This window comes from Mauremys mutica, chromosome 6 (assembly GCF_020497125.1).
Source record: "Mauremys mutica isolate MM-2020 ecotype Southern chromosome 6, ASM2049712v1, whole genome shotgun sequence".
In the NCBI taxonomy this organism is placed as follows: Eukaryota; Metazoa; Chordata; order Testudines; family Geoemydidae; genus Mauremys; species Mauremys mutica.
This window is the reverse complement of record NC_059077.1, coordinates 33,350,714-33,372,493: the sequence shown is the minus strand read 5'-3', so window position 1 is coordinate 33,372,493 and position 21,780 is coordinate 33,350,714. Positions and strand designations below refer to the sequence as shown.

At 43.3% G+C, this 21,780-nt stretch overlaps 1 protein-coding gene across 1 annotated transcript in view; it reads right to left on the bottom strand.

Annotated features, from left to right (window-relative positions):
• The window catches only part of IL31RA (interleukin 31 receptor A), a 101,010-nt gene that overhangs the window by 46,686 nt on the left and 32,544 nt on the right, over positions 1-21,780 (bottom strand). Inside the window, 3 exon segments of the mRNA XM_045022081.1 lie at positions 2,715-2,835; positions 4,568-4,864; positions 9,139-9,223. Of these exon segments, the coding sequence (XP_044878016.1) occupies positions 2,715-2,835; positions 4,568-4,864; positions 9,139-9,223 (503 nt within the window).

The following is a 21,780-nucleotide window of genomic DNA, read 5'->3' as shown; positions in this document are numbered from 1 at the left end:
AAAGGGGTCACCAGTACAAAAACCTGTTTTTAAAAACCTCTAATGACAGGGGTTCCACAACCTCCTGTAGAAGCTTATTCCAGTTCATAACTACCCTTATATAGTCAGAGTTTTTCCTAATATCTAACCAAAATCTCCCTTGCTACAGATTAAACTGATTACTTCTTATCCTACCTTAAGTGGACATAGAGAGCAACTGATCATCATCCTCTTTATAACAGCTCTTATATTTGAAGACTGTTCTCAGGTGCCCCCTCAGTCTTCTTATCTCACAACTAAACAAACCCAGTTTTTTTTTAAACTTTTCCTGATAGGTCAGGGTTTCTAAATCTTTTATCATTTTTGTTGCTCTTCTCTGGATTCTTTCCAATTTGTCCATATCTTTCTTAAAGTGTGGGACCCAACACTGCATACAATACACCATACCAATTACAGCAAAGCAATTACCTCCCGTATCTTAGGGCTGTTCTACACTCCCGTGGTAAGTCAACCCAGGTTACACCACTTCAGTTACAGTAACTTCTCGCTTAACGTTGTAGTTATGTTCCTGAAAAATGCTACTTTAAGCGAAACGATGTTAAGCGAATCCATCTTCCCCATAAGAATTAATGTAAATGGGGGTGGGGGGGAGGATAGGTTTCAGAGAAATTTTTTTCACCAGACAAAAGACTATTAGACACACACACACACACACACACACACACACACACACACACACACACACTAAGTTTTAAACAATTTAATAGTGTACACAGCAATGATGATTGTGAAGCTTGGTTGAGGAGGTGGAGTCAGAGGGTGGAAGAGGGTGGGATATTTCCCAGGGAATGCCTTATGGCTAAATGATGAACTAGTACTCAGCTGAGCCCTCAAGGGTTAACACACTGCTGTTAATATAGCCTCACGCTCTACAAGGCACCACGAATGGAGAGAGGAGACACAGCATGGCAGAGAGAGCCAGAGACACACACCGTGTGTGTGTGTGTGTGTGTGTGTGTGTGTGTGTGTGTGTGTGTGTGTGTGTGTGTGTGTGTGTGTGAGAGAGAGAGAGAGAGACACACACACACACACCCCGCGTGAGAGACAGAGACACACACCACGTGTGTGAGAGAGAGACACACACAATGCCCTTTTAAGTACCCTGACTCCACTCTACGTACACTGCCTTTTTAAGTAGATCAGCAAGTTGAGACAACAGCTGCTGCCAGCAAGCTCCCTCTGTCCTGAACCCTGTCATGTCTCCCCCATGCTCTGTGGAGATGAGGTACAAGAGCGGAGGCAGGAGCGTGTGGGGGGACGACACGCTGACATTAGCACCCTTCTTCCCCCCTGCTCCCCCGCACAGCAAGCAGGAGGCTCCCGGGAGCAGCTCCAAGGTAGAGGGCAGAAGCAGCACACGGCAGTGGTGGGAGGGACAGCTGAACTGCCGGCAATTGATAGCCTGCTGGGCGGCTGCTGCACAGGGAACTTAGGGGAATGGGGAGCTGAAAAGGGGATGCCAGCCAACCCCGGTTCCAAGCCCCCACCACTAGCTCCAACGGGCTGCTCTTCCTGCAAGCAGTGGACAAAGCAGGTGGCTGCCAAACAACGTCATAAGGAAGCATTGCGCAACTTTAAACGAGCATGTTCTCTAACTGATCAGCAACGCAACAATGTTAACCGGGACGACATTAAGTGAGGAGTTACTGTACATAATAACATAATTGAAGTTGATGTAGCTTTGGTCGACTTACCGCAGTGTCTACACTGCGCTGTGTCGACGGGAGATGCTCTCCCGCCAACTTCCCTTACTCTTCTCGGGAAAGTGGAGTACACAAATCAATGGGAGAGCGCTCTCATATCGATTTAGTGTGTCTTCACCAGACCCGCTAAATTGACACTCACTCCATTGATCGCGGCAGTGACGATCTACCGATAAGTGTAGACATGGCCTTACATACAATACTCCTGTTAATACATCCAAGAATATTAGCCTTCATCACACGGTTGGAGTTACAATCAAGAACTACACTATGTGTTCTAACAAAATACAAATACATTTATAATACTTATAATAAATAGTGGGGTTTACACTAGTTATGCTCCAAAGTGCTACAATGTACCCTTCTTATGAGTAAGCCCACAAAAGTTCAAGGCTTGAAATTAGAGATTTGTTGGTACTGCTTTTAGCAGTGGATTGGACTATATGACCTCCCTTTGGTCTCTTCCAACCCTAATCTTCTATGATTCTATGACTTATTCCAAAGCATTCTTATGTGTAAGACATATTACTATAAAATAATCAAATTTTGTGTAGCCAGACAGGATGGTAGGGAGCATGTTTTAAGTGATTTTCAGTTGAAAGCCTTGAAGAAAAAAATCATTTATTTATTCCCATAATAGGTGCAATGACAAGGAAAGTTTCTTCACACTACTCCACCAAAATGCCTCCACCCTGACTTTGAAGCACAACATTTAGTGTGAAAAGGTCAGTTAGGTCTCCATATACATTCAGTTCTTGATTTCTTTGGTGAGATTGCAAATAAGGATATAAATGCCAAATTATGATATGGATATTTGCTCATTAAATAGTGGATTAAAAGCATTAATTTATTTCACAGAGGAGACTAACAAGATAACAGAGTAGAATAACTTTTCTCATTACAGGCCTCAAGTTAAACTGGTGACCAAACAGTGACAGTCTTCATCCACCATAGCCAAAGTCCTATACTTACCGCTTTCTAACAAGAGTATATTTTGTTGTAAGATAGGTTTCTTTTCCTGGAATCCAACTGCAAGTAAATTTAACATTGTAATGGTAAATGCAGGAAATATTCCCTGGAGTGCTTGGTGGAACTATAATTAGATAAAAAAAGAGAATTAAACTCTAAGACAAAAACATATAATTGAATACTGTACAGAAATAGTATGATCTCAGCCAGTCAGAAGGCTTAGCTTCATGGCAAATTTCAGTAAATTTACAATATGCATATCCCTACTTTGACTCACTACTGCCCTTAGAACTCAAACAAATGTTTTTAGCCAAATCAATTCTCAAAAAATATATAACTAAGCATTTTGGTATAATAAAAAACAGCAGGCTTGAAAGTACTTTCAGTAGCAATCTTATCTTGGGCCAATAAACACATAGACCTTCAGTCTCAAAGTTTATTTTTCTCAGATATATATTTGTGATTATCTCTTTAGATATAGATATACAGATAGATATAGATATATCTTACTTGCCTTGTAAATAAGATGCACCCTCAAGTTTTCTACTATATTACAAAATCAAACCATAGAACCAGTGATAATATGATGCAAAGGCAGGGAATTAACTCCCTTCTTAGACTTCACACATGTATACTGAGTTGGGGCTGAAGGCCAAATTAGCTGTTTGGAATAAAGGAAGGAAACTCCTTAAAAGTGTAGTAGTCAGAGAGAGAAGCAGCCAGCTTCTGAAAAGGCAGAGTTCCTACTGGTTCCTTCTAAGCATCTTTGACTCCGCATCCAGTAATATCACTGATCTAAGGACCTTGCATGAGCCTTTGAGGGTTGGGGGAGTTACCTATATTATTTGTCAGCATCTCACACTAAAGAGAATGCTGATTTCCTCCATCTCCTAAGAGCTAGAATACCCCTCCCCTAAAAAGGAAACCCGCTGTTATCTTTACAGTCGGGAGGCATCTAGGATAATATGAGACTCCAAAGAGGTTTCTGTGCCAAAACCAGGCTCCCCATACGGAGGAATGGGAGCTGAGTAGGATGGAACTAGTCTCAATGGAACAACCCAACTGAAGTACTCCTCAAACTAAAGCTGCCCTCCCCCACCCAAGGTAACAAAAGCAATGGACCTCTCCTGTAATAAAGTGCTTGTGGCACACTGGACTTCCTGCCTTCTACTCTCCTCTCTAGTGGTGGACTTCGCTGCACTGATCCTTGGATCCAAACTTTACTGAAGCATTGGCCCCCTCCAATGCTTAATTTGTACTGAAAGAGGTGCCAGAGCTCAAGCAACTAGATGCCAGGGCTCAAGCAACCTTTTTACTTTCATAACTGATGCGGCAAGCCCAGAGGTGCCATGACTCAGCCCCAGCAAGCCCTGCCAGAAATTAAGCACTGGCCCCCTCTCACCCCTAAGCAAGAATCTGTAGATCCTGCCTTAATTCATCCCCAGTCACAGGAGCTTTAGACTGAAATGCATGTTTGTGCAAATGGTCATCACTTTCAGACAGCTTATAGGACAATTATAATTTGCTGGACAAGAGGAGCTTACTCAGTATCTTCCCTGGAGATTGTTAGGGTAGGGTAGACTAGATGTAACACTTTAGCATTTAAGAGCTTGAACAAAAGCCCACGGAAGTCAAGAACTATGAACACGCATCAGCAGGGGAAGCAGGTATTCCTCTGTCGTTTCAGAAAAATAGAAAAAATGCTTGTACGTAAATGTCCTAAAAATACAACAAACTAACAAATGGACTAATAATTTTAAAACATTTAAAAGTTGTCCACTATAACTATTAAGGGTATCATTTACATTAGTATCTTTTAAAACCATTTAATTTCAAAATCATGTAATTCTACTTACAGCCAGATTTAACTTTGGTGTGAACCAGAAGTTGTTCTTTATCTGGATATTTAATTAAGCATTTCACATGTGCACTTTCCTGGGTGAAATTATGGATGGTTACACCAGCAACAGTTTCATTGATAATGTTGTAGTTTTCTTGTGCAATCAAATTCTGATTCAACTTCCAGATAACATGACTTGCATTTCTGTAAGGCATGTCGTAGTTTCCCAGAATGCAAAGAAGTTTTAAGGTTGAACCTCTTTCAATTTCAGCAGACTCAGGAGAAATGTAAGCATTTCTCACAGAATTTCTATCTAAAAAAAAAAAAAAAAGTCAGACTATGGGTATATCTACACTGTAATTAGACACCTGTGGCTGGCCCAGGTCAGCCAACTCAGGCTCGCAGGGCTTGGGCTAAGGGGTTGTTTAACTGTAGTGTAGATGTTTGGGATCTCTGGGCCCCCACAAGAGGTGACGGTCCCAGAGCTTAGGCTCCCGAACATCTACACTGAAATTACAAATTAAATACTTCATTAGTTTTATTTTTCCATGTATGTAACGGCGTTAGTTGCCATTGGATCATTAGATGATCCTGAATGGGAGAACAAGCAGTTCACATCATAATCTCCATTAAAATGCATTCCTTACTACAGTAAAGCTTGAGAACTCCTGGTGTCAAATTTACACAGTATCCTACTTCAATTCATTCAAACAGGTGGAGCACCTTGTAAGTTAAACTATTTTTCCACTCAAATGTCATTCCCAGATCTCAAGGAACAGTTGTCACCACAATCAGCAACCCAGGTCCTGCATTAAGATAATTCATTCATTAAAAGGTGAAATACATTTCTCATACTAACACAGAAGTGAAAGAAAAAACTTGAAACACCAAACTAAAGTAGCAATAAGTACAGAACCATAATACATTGTTGAAATAGTATGTCCACAGTCTGATTCCAGAAAATCCTCTTAAATATATCTCCTATCCCTCTGTTCTGGTCCTATTTGCCAATTAGGGATTCAATTACGTGCAAAGCAAAAATTGCAAGAGAACTAGGTGGCAGGCTGGAACAAACTAGTGCCTCAGAGCCCTGTGGACCAGCATTCAAGACCCATAGGCCCTGACATCACCAGCATCCTCAATAATAGTCTAAATACTAAGATGGGTGAACTTGAGTGCCTGGTATTAAATGAGGATATTGATATAACAGGCATCACAGAAACTTGATCTAATTATGACAATCAATGGGACACCATAATATCAAGGTACAAAATATATAGGAATAACAGAATAGATTGGGCTAGTGAGAGAGTGACACTATATGTGAAAGAAAGCATAGTGTCAAATATAGTAAAAATCTTAAATGAATCAAACTGTACCACAGAATCTCTACAGCTAGAAATTCCATACTTGAATAATAAGAGTAGAGCAGCAGGAATATACTACTGACCACCTCATCAAGATGGCAGTAGTAATTGTGAAATCCTCAGGGAGATTTAGAAAAACTACAAAAATAGAAAACTCAGTAATAACGTGGGATGTCAACTATCCCCATATTGACTGGATACATCATCTCTGGACAGCATGAAAAAATAAAGTTTCTAGACACCATTAATGACTGCTTCTTGCAGTAGTTAGTCTTGGAACTCACAAGGGGAGAGGCAATTCTTCGTTTAGTCCCAAGTGGAACACAGGATCTTGTCCAGGAGGTGAATATAGCTGAACCACTTGGTAATATATATATATATATAATTAAATTTAACATCCCTATGGGAGGAAAAATACCAAAGAAGCCCATCACAGTAGCATTTAACTTCAGAAAGTGGAACTACACAAAAATGAGGAAGCTAGTTACATGGAAATTAAAAGGAACAGTCACAAGAATGAAATGCCTGCAAATTGCATGGGAACTTTTCAAAAACACCATTATAGAATCTCAAATTAAATGTATACCCCAAATTAAAAATAATAGTAAGAGGACCAAAAAATTCCACCATGGCTAAACAGAGTAAAAGAGGCAATTAGAGATGAAAATTTGAAGTCAAATCGTGCTGAAGAAAATAGAAAGGAACAAACTCTGGCAAATCAAGTGTAAAAGTATAATTATGCAGTCCAAAAAGAATTTGGAGAGGAACTAGCAAATGACTCATAAACTAACAGCAAAAAATTTTTAAGTACATCAGAAGCAGGAAGCCTGCCAATCAGTGGGGCCACTGAACAATCAAGATGCTAAAGGAGCACTCAAGAAAGACCAGGCCATTGAGAAGAAGATAAATTACCATAAATCTTTGCATAGGTAATCACAGAAGACCATGTGAGGGAGACTCCCCACCTGAGCCATTTTTAAGAAACAAATCTGAAGAACCGATTGTAAGAGAATACACCCCTATATTCACACCATACACCTTATTGTAATAATCTTTGTGCAAAGCATGCCTTTCAAGATATCATTTCAAAATCCATAATTTGCTGGTCAATATTGTCCCAGTACATGTGTGGCAACATTGTATGTAAAGTTATAAAATTCCCCTGCACGGTGTTATTAACACATGTTCCAAATGTCACAGCCCTGCCCAGATGGAAGTTGGTAAACAGGTCTGTCGTAAACAAAGGAATGGGTGCTCTACTTAATTTGCATTTAAGCAGTAAACAGAGTCATCAAGCAGGAAGTGAAGATGAAAAAAGTTCAAACAGGTGAAAAAAAACCAGCAGAGAATATCCATCCACATAATCTCTTTGGCTCCTGTGTCTCAGGTGGAAATGTTTTTCAAGAGGGGGCCTGAAACTATACAAAGGAAGGACAAACACACCAAGGCATCCCTCTTTCTCCCTCCCCCCATACCTATCGCACTCACTTCACCTGAAGAGACAAAGGAAGCAGGGGGAAGGGTACAGAACGAAACCATTTGTGATCATTGTATTACAGCTAGCTGAGCCATGCATCCTGCCCCTAGAGGTTGCCATATGTTTCATATCTCATTATAGGCGGTGTTGGTATCACAGTATATTATTAAGGTTGTCTGATACTTCCTATTATAATATCCTGTTTCAGTTGCTTATAACTTTGCCAAACTAACTAATTTAAGATGCACAGGCAATCTTAATTCTGACAATTCCTAACTTTTTAGTACTTGACTTTGCAACCTCAATAATGTTCTTTTAACATAGCTGATTTTATAAACACACACACACTCTCCTTCATTAGAATGACTAGCTCTATGAATATGAAAATAACAAGCAGATAGGGTGGTGGTCTGGCACTTTAAGATGTGCTCATTATCTAGTTCATTCAGTGAAATAGTCAAATTTTGTCCCAAATATGTGTCATTTCCCTCTATACTACACACTATTAACCCAGCTCTCCTCTCAAACACCCTGTTTGTTAGGGAAGTTGCAGAAAGCAAATTTCCTTTGCTTTTCAGTGGTGTTTGTGCCCCATGGCACAGGACAACACTAATGTGACTAAAATGGAAAGCTTCCAAAACTGCTTTCATATGTAGGTGATCTTTTATTCCTTTTTACTTCTGCACCCCAGCAAAGGAACTCATCTCTTCCATGCTTTCTGCTGTTTTTTTCTAATGCCATATGTTAACCTACATGTATGCATTTAGGTAGGTTGAATCGTCTATTTACTTCTTTTGTTACACAAGTGTCCAAATCAAAGATTTTAAATACTGGTTGCATAGTGATGTATGTGATAGGTTACTGTTCAGCTGTACAGCTGTACATTCTGTATCCCTTCCATAGAGTGTTCCGGCTTCTGAAGACATTTGTATATTTCTTGCATGCAACTCAAAGCCAAAAAGAGACAAAAAATCCTTTTAAACGTGACCTTGTTGCCTGTCTTGTGATTACTTTAAAATCTTTGCAAAGTGATGCATAATAACTTGCATGTGAACTGCCAATTTAGCCACTAAAGACTCCCTATTTTGCCAAATTAGCAGTGTTATTTCCTGTTCTAAGGATAAAGGAAAATTGGAATCTCAAATACTATTTTGCATTGACGACAAATACCAACTCTTTAAATTGGGGGCAATATATGAACATTAAGGTTTATTAAATTTATCTCTGAATAGGGAATATTTGGCTGTACACATCTTGCCTGTAAATATTAAATACTGTTAGTTCACATTTGTTTAGTTTAAAATTCTCCAAAAAAGCTGCATCCTGACTGGCGGACAATGAGAAGCTTTGTCATGGCTTTTCGATACAGATGTCCTCTTCTTCCCTAAGCAACAGGGAAAGAATTATCTAATTAATGTGGTTTGGTCTGTGAGTTTATAATGAGATTAAGCAAATACTGATATTATATTTATTATCTGCTTTCTAACTGTAAATTGAGATCAGCTACAATATCTGTGATTACTTCATTTGTTGCTCTATGCTAGTCCACAAGTACCATTTCCAATTAACTGGGATACAGCTGAATACAATTAGATATTTAGTACATACCGAATCGAAATTCTAGTGTTTTAAGTGTACTTTTTCTATTCAGTTACTCTTGAAAAGATAGCAGATTTTCCTTTTCTTTGGAAAGATTTCTTAAAATAAAACACAAGTTAGTAATACAGAAGTGTTTCATCCTACCTGCTTTATAGATTCTGCAAAGCACAGTAAATATCCAAAGCAAACAGTAGAACATTTTCTTTACAATAACTGGGAGCAGGGAACACTGTAATAAAATAGACATAAAAAGTTATTTATTTCAATTGATAGGGCACCTCCTCCACCTCTCTCAGTGCTGTACACCACTACAATAATCCAAACATAAAATAAATACAAAGGTAAACTAACATTTATTTTTAAGTCTTTTTTCCAGTTGACTATATTTCCCAAAGGAGGAAGTCAAATTAATAATGTTTTGCCTTATTGGAATCCCTAATGTTATGCCTACTAATTTAGAAACTTCCTCACATCATCTTATCAACAAACCTCGACTCTGTTCAGAGAATCATACTTTAACAGGAAGGATGTGGTACATGTGTCCCAATATATGCATTAATAAGCATTATGAAATCAGTTACTCTATTGGGTATTATAGGTCAATACTGCAGTGTAGTTACTGTACAGTAATAAGCTTAGGATAGGCACTTTTTAGGAAGATATAACTCAAAATAAAATCTCTTAGAAGGGTTTTCTTTTCTTTCTATAAAAGGGGTTAGCGCCATCCATTAAGGTCTTAATTCAGCAAAGCACGTTACCATGTGCTAAATATTAAGCATAACCCCCAAAGTCCCACCAAAGTCAGCGGAGCCATTCATCTTCATAAGTCCTTTGTTGAAACACAACTCAGATGAGTTACTGATGGACAGTAAAAGTTCAAGTGTAACATGCTGATAATAATGTTGTTATTTCCATGTAATATTTATTTCTGCATACACTGAAGTTATCCTGGATTTTAAGGGGCATATGTTATTTCCACTCTCCTGTGTCAGTAATGGACGATTTTTTGCCTTGACTATTTCCTGTCTACTAAATCCTCTGATTTTTTTATTATTCATTCATTAGCATTTTCATCACTGAGGGAGCCAATCAGAATCAGGGCCCTGTTGTGGTAGGGGTCATACAAATGCATACGAAGACATAGGGAGTTCACAGTCCAAGGGCTTGCAACCATGCCCATGTGAATACAGATCACTGTGGACCGATTCAATTTTAGATGCATATCTACAGAATTTAGTGACAGATCTCTGTAGCAAAGAAGAGTTGAGTTGATTTACCGAAAGGCTTGGTACGTTCTAAGTAAAAAGCCAAGGCCCTCCGGACATCCGGAGGGCCTTAAGACGCCTCTCTTCACTGGTTTTATGCAGTTTTGGGACAGAATACTGGGAGGAAGATGTCCTGGTTCATATGGAAGGTGGAGACCACCTTTGGCAGGAAGGCCAGGTGGGGCCTCAACTGAACCTTATCTTTATAGAAGACTGCATACAGAAGTTCTGAGGTCAAAGCTTTAATTTCAGAGACCAGTCTCGCCGATGTCACCCCTACCCGGAATGCAACCTTCCATGACAAGTGGGACAAGGAGCAGGAACCCAGCAGCTCAAAGGGTGGGCCAGTGACCATGTTAAGATCCCACTCCGGGACAGGAGCCTGTACCTGCGGGAAGAGTCTCTCAAGCCCTCAAGAAACTGACCATCATGTCATGGGAAAACACTGTCTGTCTTTGGATCGGCGGGTGAAAAGTGGAGATGGCTGTGAGATGTGAGATGCTTCTAATGGAAGTGTGTGCCGGGCCCTGATTCCTCAAATGGAGCAGGTAGTCAAGGACAACCTGTATGGAAAAACACGAGGGAGAGATGCCACCTTTGTACACCCAGCGAGAAAACCTCGTCCATTTGGCCAGGTAAGTCTCTAGTTGAGGGCTTCCTACTCCCCAGGAGGAGCCTGTTGGACTCCTTCCGAACAGGTCTGCTCCTCCAGGTTCAGCCACGCAGCATCCAGGCCGAGAGGTGGAGGGACTCGAGGTTGGGGTGTAAGAGCCGATCATGGTCCTGTGATAGCAGGTCTGGTTGGTTGGGCAGGGGCTGGGGAGGGGCTGCTGACAAGTTCTTGAGTGTGCCGAACCAATGCTGGCGAGGCCATGCTGGGGCGATCACAACAACCTGCGCCTTGTCTCTCTTGATCTTTGTCAGGGCCCTGCTGATGAGCGGAAATCGGAGGGAACGCGTACATCAGGCTCCCTGACCATGTCAGGAGGAAGGCATCAGAGACAGAGCCTTTGCTCAGACCTTGCCAAGAATAAAACCGGTGGCATTTCCTGTTCTATCTGGTAGCGAACAGGTCCACTTGGGAAGTTCCCCACCTTTGGAAGTTCATGCAGGCTACCTCTGGATGGAGCGACCACTCATGGTGAGAGAAGATCCTGCTGAGCTGGTCTGCCAGCATATTCTTGACACCGGGGAGGTGCCAAGCTTCCAGGTGGATTTTGTGGCTGATGCAGAAATCCCATAGATGGGGAGCCTGCTGACAGAGAGCTGACGAGCGCGGCCCCCCTTGCATGTTGATGTAGAACATCGATTCTGTGTTGTCTGTCAGGACTCATGTCACCTTGCCCGACAGGTGGGGCAGGAAGACTCCGCACACCAGCCAGACTGCTTGGAGCTCTTTGATGTTTATGTGCAACTGCGCCTCCTCTGTGTACCACATCCCAAGTCTGGAGGACACTGAGATGTGCACCCCGGCTGAGGTCCAAGATGTCCGACACCAACTCGATAGAGGAGGGTTGTTGAACGGAACCACCTTCAGGACTGTCCTGTGGTCGGTCCACCATCGCAGTGAGGTAAGTATCGCCTGGGGAATGTTAACTATCTTTTCCAGGGGGGTCTCGGAACTGGGAATAGACGATCCCCAGCCATTGTTGCAGGGGCCACATCCGGAGCCCAGCATGGCAGACCATGTAAGTGCACGCTACCATGTGACCCAGGAGGTGCAGGCAGACCCTGGCTGTAGTCAGAGGGAACAGAGACTTCCAAGATGAGGTTCGTTAACATGTGGAACCTTTCCAGCGGCAGGAACACTCTGGAGCAGTTCGAGTAGAGAACTGCTCCGATTAACTCTATCCTCTGCACCAGCACTAATGTCAACTTTTTGTTGTTTACCAGTAGGCCCAGAGAGCGGCATGTGGCTTGAAGCACCGTGACATCCCTTTGGACTTGAGACCTGGAGCTGCCTTTGATGAGCCAGTCATGGAGGTACGGGTAGATCTGGATACCCCAACACCTGAGGTAAGCAGCCACTACCCACATGCACTTGGTAAACACTCTGGATGCTGTCACCAGGCTGAATAGGAGGACTGCAAACTGGTAGTGGTGGCATCCCACCACAAACCGGAGGAAGCATCTGTGCCCTTGAAAGATGACTATGTGGAAGTATGCGTCCTTCAAGTCAATGATGGCATACCAGTCTCCCGGATCTAGGGAGAGGATTGGGACGTTGCACGCTATATGATTTTATGAAATGAGTTTGAATATAACGTATCTGAAATATGCTTCATGCAAAAGGTCTCTTTTAAAGTATCATTACAAAGCTTATAATCTATGGAGTGTGGTCATCCTATTTGTATAAATGTATTGGGTGGCGGGGGAGAGGAATAACTCAGTGGTCTGAGCATTGGCCTGCTAAACCCAGGGTTGTGAGTTCAATCCTTGAGGGGGCCATTTAGGGAACTGGGGTAAAAATCTGTCTGGGGATTGGTCCTGCTTTGAGCAGGGGGTTGGATTAGATGACCTCCTGAGGTCCCTTCCAACCCTGATATTCTATGATCACTCTTGTATCAAACTAGAAATATAACTCTGAGGGCCTATTGTAATTATGCAAAGTGTGGGCCATTAATGGTGGTTTGGAATCTTGATGACTCCCATTAACTAGGACAATTGTCTTTAGATGGCTCTGTTTTACTGGTAAGTCTTCCTGTATACATTTCTGCTGGCAAGCAAGTAATGAAGTCTTACAGTGACATGTGATCGTGTCACCTGAACTGGAATCCATCTTTAACCTGGTGCTTTTCCATTAAGGAGGGTTGGGAACCCAGAGGGACAAAGGATTCCCACCTTATGCAAAAGATATATAAATGGGTGGAAGAGAACAGAGAGGGCAGCCATCATGAGAAATCCCCTAACTACCACCTGAGCTGGAACAAGGGCTGTACCAGGGGAAAGGACTGTGCCTAGACTAGGAAGGCATCTAGTCTGTGAAAGAATCTTATTGAAACATCTCTGAGGGTGAGATTTTATCTGTATTCAGTTTTCTACTGTATTAGGCTTAGATTTGCATGTTTTATTTTATTTTACTTGGCAATTCACTTTGTTCTGTCTGTTACTAGTTGGAACCACTTAAATCCAACTTCCTATATTTAATAATCACTTTTTACTTATTAATTAACCCAGAGTATGTATTAATACCTGGGGCGGCAAACAGCTGTGCATCTCTCTCTATCAGTGTTATAGAGGGCAAACAATTTATGAGTTTATCCTGTATAAACTTTATACAAGGTAAATGGATTTATTTGGGGTTTAGACCCCATTGGGAGTTGGGCATCTGAGTGTTAAAGACAGGAACACTTCTGTAAGTTGTTTTCAGTTAACTCTGCAGCTTTGGGGCACGTGGTTCAGACCCTGGGTTTGTGTTGGAGCAGACTGGCGTGTCTGGCTCACCAAGACAGGTGCTGGAATCCTAAGCTGCAGAGGGCAGGAAAGCAGGAGCAGACGTAGTTTTGGCACATCAGGTGGCAGTTCCCAAGTTGGTTTCTGTGATCCAACCCATCACAGGGATGATAGAGGCCAGGGAGACCATGCACAACTTTAGCTTCTTTAAGTACTTGTTGAGGTCTCACAGGTCCAGGATGGACTGTAGACTGTCCTTGGCCTTTGGGATTAGAAAGTACGGGGAATAGAACCCCTTGTTCCTGTACTTGAGAGGAACTTTTTCCACTGCACCCAGCTGTAGCAAACCCTTTACCTCCTGTGCAAGGAGACTCTCGGGATGGGGAAGGTGGGTGGGAAGGGGGGATAGAAAGGAACTGGAAGGCATAACCTGCTCCACTGTGCTGAGGACCCATCAGTCTGAGGTTATAGCGGTCCAAGCAGGGAGTAAAAGGGAAAGGCAGTTGGAGAACAGTGGGATAGATGGATCCGGGGAATAGTCTGTTAGGTCACCCTCAGGCATACTCTTATAATGACCATTTGTCCCCTTGCTTGGTACGGATCAAACCCGACTGGGCAGAGGATGGGGGCGGGTGACTTGGATAGCACTTGTAGCCCTTGGCTCATTTGTGGGGCTGGCCCTGAAGAGGCAGTCTGGCCCTAAAGCTGCTGCGGTTTGAACTGCTTACACGCCGGGGCTGGGACGTAAAGACCCAGGGTTGTCAGGGTAGTGTGGGAGTCCTTGAAGGCCATGCAACTTGCTGTCAATCTGCTCCACAAATAGGGCTCAGCTGTCAAAAGGCAAGTCCTGCACAGACTGATGAGCCTCAGAAGACAACCCAGAGAGGAGCAACCAGGAGGCTCACTGCATGGCGATAGCAGAAGCCATGGCGCTGCATAGAGGGCCACCCTGGCTGCAGTTGTGCCCTCATCAAGGATCACCCAGAACTCCTTCTTGGAAGCCTCGGGGAGAAACCCTTCAAACTTGGCCATTGCTTGCCACATATTAAAGTCATATCAGCCAAGGAGAGCCTGGTGGTTGGCCGCTCTCAGCTGAAGGCTGGAAGATGAATAAATCTTATATCCAGAGAGATCCAGGCTCCTCGAGTCTTTATTTTTGGGGGGTGGCCATGGGTTGTCCTTGCCTCTCTTTGTGGTTAACTGGCTCAGCCACAAGGGAATTGGGTGTAGTGTGGGAGTATAAATACTCATGCCCCTTGGTTGGCACAAAGTACTTGCATTCGGCCCTCTTGGATACAGAGGCCAGGGAAGAGGGGGTCTGCCACAGGGCATTAGTGATTTGGAAACCCCTTCATGAAGGGGTAGAGCCACCCTGCCAGGAGCCGAGGAGCAAAGGACATCAAATAAAGAGTCTGAGGGCCAGAGTGAGTGCCGACTCCATTAGGAGTGCTTTCAGATGGATATCACACTCCTTCTTCGTCCTAGGTTTAAAGAATTTGCAGATCTGGCACTTGTCGCTTATGTGCCCTTCACCTAAGTATCATATGCCGTGGGTGTGTGGATCACTGACGGGCACAGGCCTTTTGCAGCAATAGCAGGGCTTAAAGCCTGGGGACCGAGGCATGCCCTGTCCCCCAGCTGAGTCCTGTTCAGGACTAATGAACAGTTGAGAACTACTCCTAAGGATAACTAAGAAACTACTAACTATATACAACTATATTACAGGTTTTCAAAGTTCACAAGAACAGAGAATGAAACAACACTAGCCAAAGCAGCAGATGTTCAGGCACCATCACTGGCGGCAAGAAGGAACTGAGGGTGGGGGAGCCGGTGGCGCCCCTTATACCACACCATGCGGGAGCCACTCCGGGGGACGCCAGAGTCGGTCCCCTACTGATTCTGCTGAGGAAAAACTTCCAGCACTGGTGCATGTGGCGAGCACACACACCTAATATAGAATGGACACGAGCAAGCACTCAAAGAAGAAACAGACATGATTGCTATCAAAAATACCACATTAATGTTTAGAAAGTAATGTGGCACCTTCAGGAGTGGTTCAAACAGAGGGCCCTACTAGCACCGAGAACCAGGCAAGATCCCATAAAAGAACTTTATGCACTTCAGGAGGAGGATACTTTCATAAGAAAAAAAACACTGGATATCTTGTCTGCTCCACTAAGGATGCTAAACAAAGCACCAACTTGACTTTTGAGAGTCTGATCTGCCAGGCCTAGCCTGAGTCCATATTGAAGAAATGTGAGAATCTGTGGGACCTATATAGTAGTAGTGGGAGGTGAGAGCTTTGTCCTGGTACCAAGGGGTAAGCCTTAACCTGGCCCTTGAATACATAGAAGATATAATAAATAGTAGATTTATTTCTGGAAGGTAAAATAGTGGTTATTACCTCTCTAAATAACCTCTTTGACTTAAGAGGCTTTGATTAAGCACCAGTCAGCTACATTCAGAGTGTCTGGATTCAGATGCATGATTGGACTTTGTAATATCTACCATCTGCTTTCTGTCCAGAATGGAGATGATATTTGTACCATGTCCAGGAGATCAAAGAACTAAGATCTCCTTAGCCAGAATGAGGCTACCAGAATTACCAGTGCTGCATCACTAATGGTCTTCAGTAGCATTACGGTGAGGAGAGGACAAGGGAGTGAAAGCATATAAGAGTCCCTTTTGATCATCTTTGGAACAAGGCATCTGTTGCCTTCGCTTTATGATCCCATCAGCAAGAGCAGAACATTGAAATCTTGTTCATTGTGGTAGGCAAACATCTGTTGCTAGAAGACCAAATTTCTTTACCAGGAAACGGAACACCTCTGTGTAGTTCACTTTCTGAATTATCCAACTTTTGCCTGATAAGCCAGAAGGCCATTAACATTCCATTTTCCCACAGAAGTGAAGGGAGTGAATTGACTGCATATTATTCTCTGTACAGTAAATAGGAAGTGAGCTTCTCTCTGCAGGACTGTAGACCTTGTTCTCCTTTGTCTGTTATGTAACATGGCTGGGTGTTATCTGTCACGATCAGTGCATGAGGGGAATCAAAACATGTGAGTAAAGCCTTGAGAACAAAGATTGCCCTGAGCTCTAGTCAAATTATGCTGTGCTTGCTCTACTGTTTGGACCAGATCCCTTAGACAGTTCTTGATCCTGTGTGAGTGCCCCTTGCCTCCAGGCTTGCATCTCCGATCATTGTCCTGACTGGTTTGCCTATTTGAAAGCCTGACTTTAATCTACTTGGACTCAATCACCATCTGAATGAGCTGAGAATCCTCCTGGCAAGAGATACCTTTGCTGAGGCATGAATAAGAGATAGGTGAGAGAGTTTGTATAAGGTATAAACAACAAGGAGTCCTTGTGGCACCTTAGAGACTAACAAATTTATTTGGGCATAAACTTCCGTGGGCTAGAACCCACTTCATCAGATGCATGGAGTGGAAAATACAGGAGCAGGTATTCATACATGAAAAGATGTGAGTTGCCTTACCAAGTGTGAGGTCAGTCTAATGAGACAAATAAATTAACAGCAGGATACCAAGGGAGGAAAAATACTTTTGAAGTGGTAATAAGAGTGGCCTGTTTCAGACAGTTGACAAGAAGGTCTGAGTAACAGTCGGGGGAAATTAGGTTTAGGTTTTGTAATGACCCAACCACTCCCAGTCTTTATTCAGGCCTAATCTGATGGTGTCCAGTTTGCAAATTAATTCTAGTTCTGCAGTTTCACGTTGGAGTCTGGTTCTGAACTTTTTTTGTTGAAGAACTGCCACTTTTAGGTCTGTTATTGAGTGATCAGGGAGATTGAAGTGTTCTACTGGTTTCTGAATGTTATGATTCCTGATGTCAGATTTGTGTCCATTTATTCTTTTGCGTACAGACAGTCCAATTTGGCCAATATACATGGCAGAGGGGTACTGCTGGCACATGATGGAATATATCACATTGGTAGATGTGCAGGTGAACAAGCACCATGATGGTGTGGCTGATGTGGTTAGGTCCTAAAATGGTGTCCCTTGAATAGATATGTGGACAGATTTGGCCCCGGGGTTTGTTGCAGGGTTTGGTTCCTGGCTTGTTTTGTGTGTGTGTGTGTGTGTGTGTGTGTGTGGTGTGTAGTTGCTGGTGAGTATTTGATTCAGGTTGGGGGGCTGTCTGTAAGCGAGGACTAGCCTGTCCCCCAGAGTGTGTGAGAGTGAGGGATTGTCCTTCAGGATAGGTTGTAGATCCTTGATGATGCGCTGGAGAGGTTTTAGTTGGGGGCTGTAGGTGACAGCTAGTGGCGTTCTGTTACTTTCTTTGTTGGGCCTGTCTTGTAGTAGGTGATGTCTGGGTACCCTTCTGGCTCTGTCAATCTGTTTCTTCACTTCAGCAGGTGGGTACTGTAGTTTTAAGAGTGCTTGATAAAGATCCTGTAGGTGTTTGTCTGTCTGAGGGATCAGAGCAAATGCGGTTGTATCTTAGAGCCTAGCTGTAGACAATGGATCATGTGATGTGGTCTGGATGAAAGCTGGAGGCATGTAGGTAAATATAGCAGTCAGTAGGTTTCTGATATAGAGTGGTGTTTATGCGACCATCGCTTATTAGCACTGTAGTGTCTAGGAAGTGGACCTCTTGTGTGGACTGGTCCAGGCTGAGATTGATGGTGGGGTGGAAATTGTTGAAATCTTGGTGGAATTCCTCAAGGGCCTCCTTCCCATGGGTTCAGATGATGAAGATGTAATCAACGTAGCACAACGTGGAGTAGGGGCGTAAGGGGATGAGAACTGAGGAAGCATTGTTCTAAGTCAGTCATAAAAATGTTGGCATACTGTGGGTACCAATAGCAGTCCCCTGACTTGAAGGTATAAATTGTCTCCAAATCTGAAATAGTTGTGGGTGAGGACAAAGTCACAAAGTTCAGCCACCAGGTTTGCTGGGATGCTATCGGGGATGCTATTCCAGATGGCTTGTAGTCCATCTTTGTGTGGAATGTTCATGTAGAGAGCTTCTACATCCATAGTGGCTAGGATGGTGTTTTCTGGAAGATCACCAAAGGACTGTAGTTTCCTCAGGAAGTCAGTGGTGTCTCAAAGATAGCTGGGAGTGCTGGTAGCATAAGGCCTGATAAGAGAATCTACATAGCCAGACAATATTTATATCTGCTCCTATATTTTCCACTCCATGTATCTGATGAAGTGGGTTCTAGCCCACGAAAGCTTATGCCCAAATAAATGTGTTAGTCTCTAAGGTGCCACAAGGGCTCCTCGTTGTTTTTGCTGATACAGACTAATATGGCTACCACTCTGAAACATGTATAAGGCATGCAAAGGAATCCACATATTGCAGTATTCGGGATGGCAGACACTGCACTGAAATACAAACCAAAAAACGTTTTTGATTGCTTTTACAGAAATAGTTAACAAATCTTAATGTTAGATGGAGGGGAAATATTTGCAAAAGCTAACAAAACCTGTGTTTTTGTTGTCCTAGCTCAAAGTCTTGCATTAGCACATACAGTGCTGCTGCTTTAAAGAGAAATTTGCAAATGAGGAAGAGAAACAATGGGCTTGTAACTTTTTTTTGCTTGTTAACATTCTCTGATTTTTAGTTTGTTTCTAAATAAGAAATTAAGGTAATCTGCCCTGGAACACACTACAATGACTGGAGAACCTCACAAGAGTCAAGAGAACTAAATTTGAGCAATTGCTTAAAATTCTTGGTTTGTTTTTTTAATACATATTTAACTTCAATTACAGTTGAACCCTGTTATCTCGACGGCCTAGGGGTTTGCCAAAAGCCGTCGAGATAACCAATGATCGAGATAAACCCCTATCCACCCCCCCACCCCCTCCCTGCCCCCTTACCGCGCTGCCTGCACGTGGCTGGATCCGGCAAAGCGGAGCCGGGCTGACGGGCGGGTGGCGAAGCGGAGCCGGGCGGGCGGCAGGCGAAGCCGGGACCAGGTATGTGGGGCGGGGACGGGCAGGGACCAGGTATGCGGGACCGGGCGGGCGGGGACAGGCAGGGACCGGGTATGCGGGGGCGGGCGGGCGGGGAAGCGGAGCCGGGCGGACGGGCGGGCGGCGAAGCGGGGACCGGCGGAGCCGGGCGGGCAGGCGGCAGGCAAAGCGGGGACCAGGTATGCGGGGCCGGGCTGGCGGGGACGGGCAGGGACCGGGTATGCGGGGCCGGGCGGGCGGGCGGCGAAGCGAAGCCGGGCGGAGGGGCGGGCGGCAAAGCGGGGACCGGCGGAGCCGGGCGGGCAGGCGGCAGGCAAAGCGGGGACCAGGTATGCGGGGACGGGCTGGCGGGGACGGGCAGGGACCGGGTATGCAGGGCCGGGCTGGCAGGGACGGGCAGGGAGCGGGTATGCAGGGCTGGGCGGGCGGGGACGGGCAGGGACCGGGTATGCGGGGGCGGGCGGGCGGCTGGGGACGCGGGGAGCCGGGCTCGAGATATTAGGGTTGGGCAAATCGACATAACAGATGAGAAGCCCATAAGATAAAGAGGGAGTTTGGCGGTTCCACTTGTAAAACCTCGAGTTAACAGGATTGGCAAGTTAACCGAGGTCGAGATAAATGGGTTCGACTGTACTAACATTTTGGATACAGGATACTCTTTTGTAAAGAGTGAAGAGTTAGAGCTCAAAATAAACATACTTAAAAACCCCCAGAGGTCATTTAGCAAAAATAGGAAGTTTAGACATGATGTTGCTGATATTTCTAAGATAAAAAACAAGCAAAAAGAAAAAAAGTTAAGAACCTTTCAGGTTTTCATTTTGCATCATAAAGAGGCAAAAAAAAGGCACCCTTTTAGTTTTTAATAGACCCTTTGGATGTCAGTTACAGGTTCTTTTTATAGAGGTGTTTGTATCCTGGTCAAATTCCCACTTGAGTAATTATCTAAATTCTCACAGAAATTTCAGCTAAATACCACTCTTCACTTCATGTCAAACTACTCTATAATGATAGTGGTGTTATCAAACATTTGTGTTCTACATCAGAGGCTGTCTTTCAATACTAAGTGGGGTGGTTCCTGTACCATGTGTTCAAAAACTATGAAAATAACTTTTGATTCCTTCAATTAGTACTAAATAAATAGGTTTATAAACATTAGAAATGCTTACCTAGTTAAATGTAAACAATTTTCAAAATGTTCATTACAATTATTGTGGCACTAATCTTGCAAACATTTATGTACATGAGGGGATGACTCCTCTGTGTGATGTTAAGTATGTGTGTAGCTGTTTGTATGAAAAAGCTTGATAAGCAGCCAGTATTCAACAATGAAGATAAGTGTAGCTCTTTTCTAGTTTTTGCTCTTGCAAATTCTTAATGACTAACAGCACATACAAAAATGTGGGGAAAATTTTGTTCTCAATTTACTGCATTTGCTTTTCCAGTAAATTAAGACTTTTCAGCTAAATATGTACAACAGATTTTTGTATCAACTGGGTTAACCATTTGAATTTCACAACCTTTGACTAAAAGAAATAAAGTTGAGTAACCAGATTTCCCCCTGATGTTTTAAGTCACTGAATAACTATATTTAGTGACAAAAAGGCATTTAAGAGCTACAATAAGATTAAGAGTTAATGACATGCCAGAATCAATTGCCAAATTTATAGGAGTAGTTCAAAAATATGCAGGTATATAAAGGGGGTTCTGAGAGAGAGAGATTAAAAATAAAACAGAAGGAGCAATACCACCTGCAGGAGACAGCTTTTGTACCTATTGCTCCATGGATAAAGTGTTAATTGGATTCCCTACCTTAAAAAGCCACCCCAACTAATCAGAAAGTAATGCCTAAAGGCCAGCCCAAGGAACTTCAGATGCTCGGCTCTCCCTGTGCAGGATATACACAATCCTCACTGAAGTTCTAGGAGTGGGAGAATTTGACCTCCCATACCTTGGAAACAGTTTCAGAAGCATGAATCAAAGAAGCGTATGGAGATTATGAATGTCGACAAAAGTTAGTTCAAGACTTTCAGCAAGCCCACGAAATGTGGTAGGTGGACGCTGACACCAAAGATGACAAACCAGTTCATGCAGAGGATGACCTCTGCTGGCAGAATATGCCCTTCTTCATCTGGGAATCAAATTACTCATTCTGCACAGGTCTTTGATTAAAGTGTTGCAAA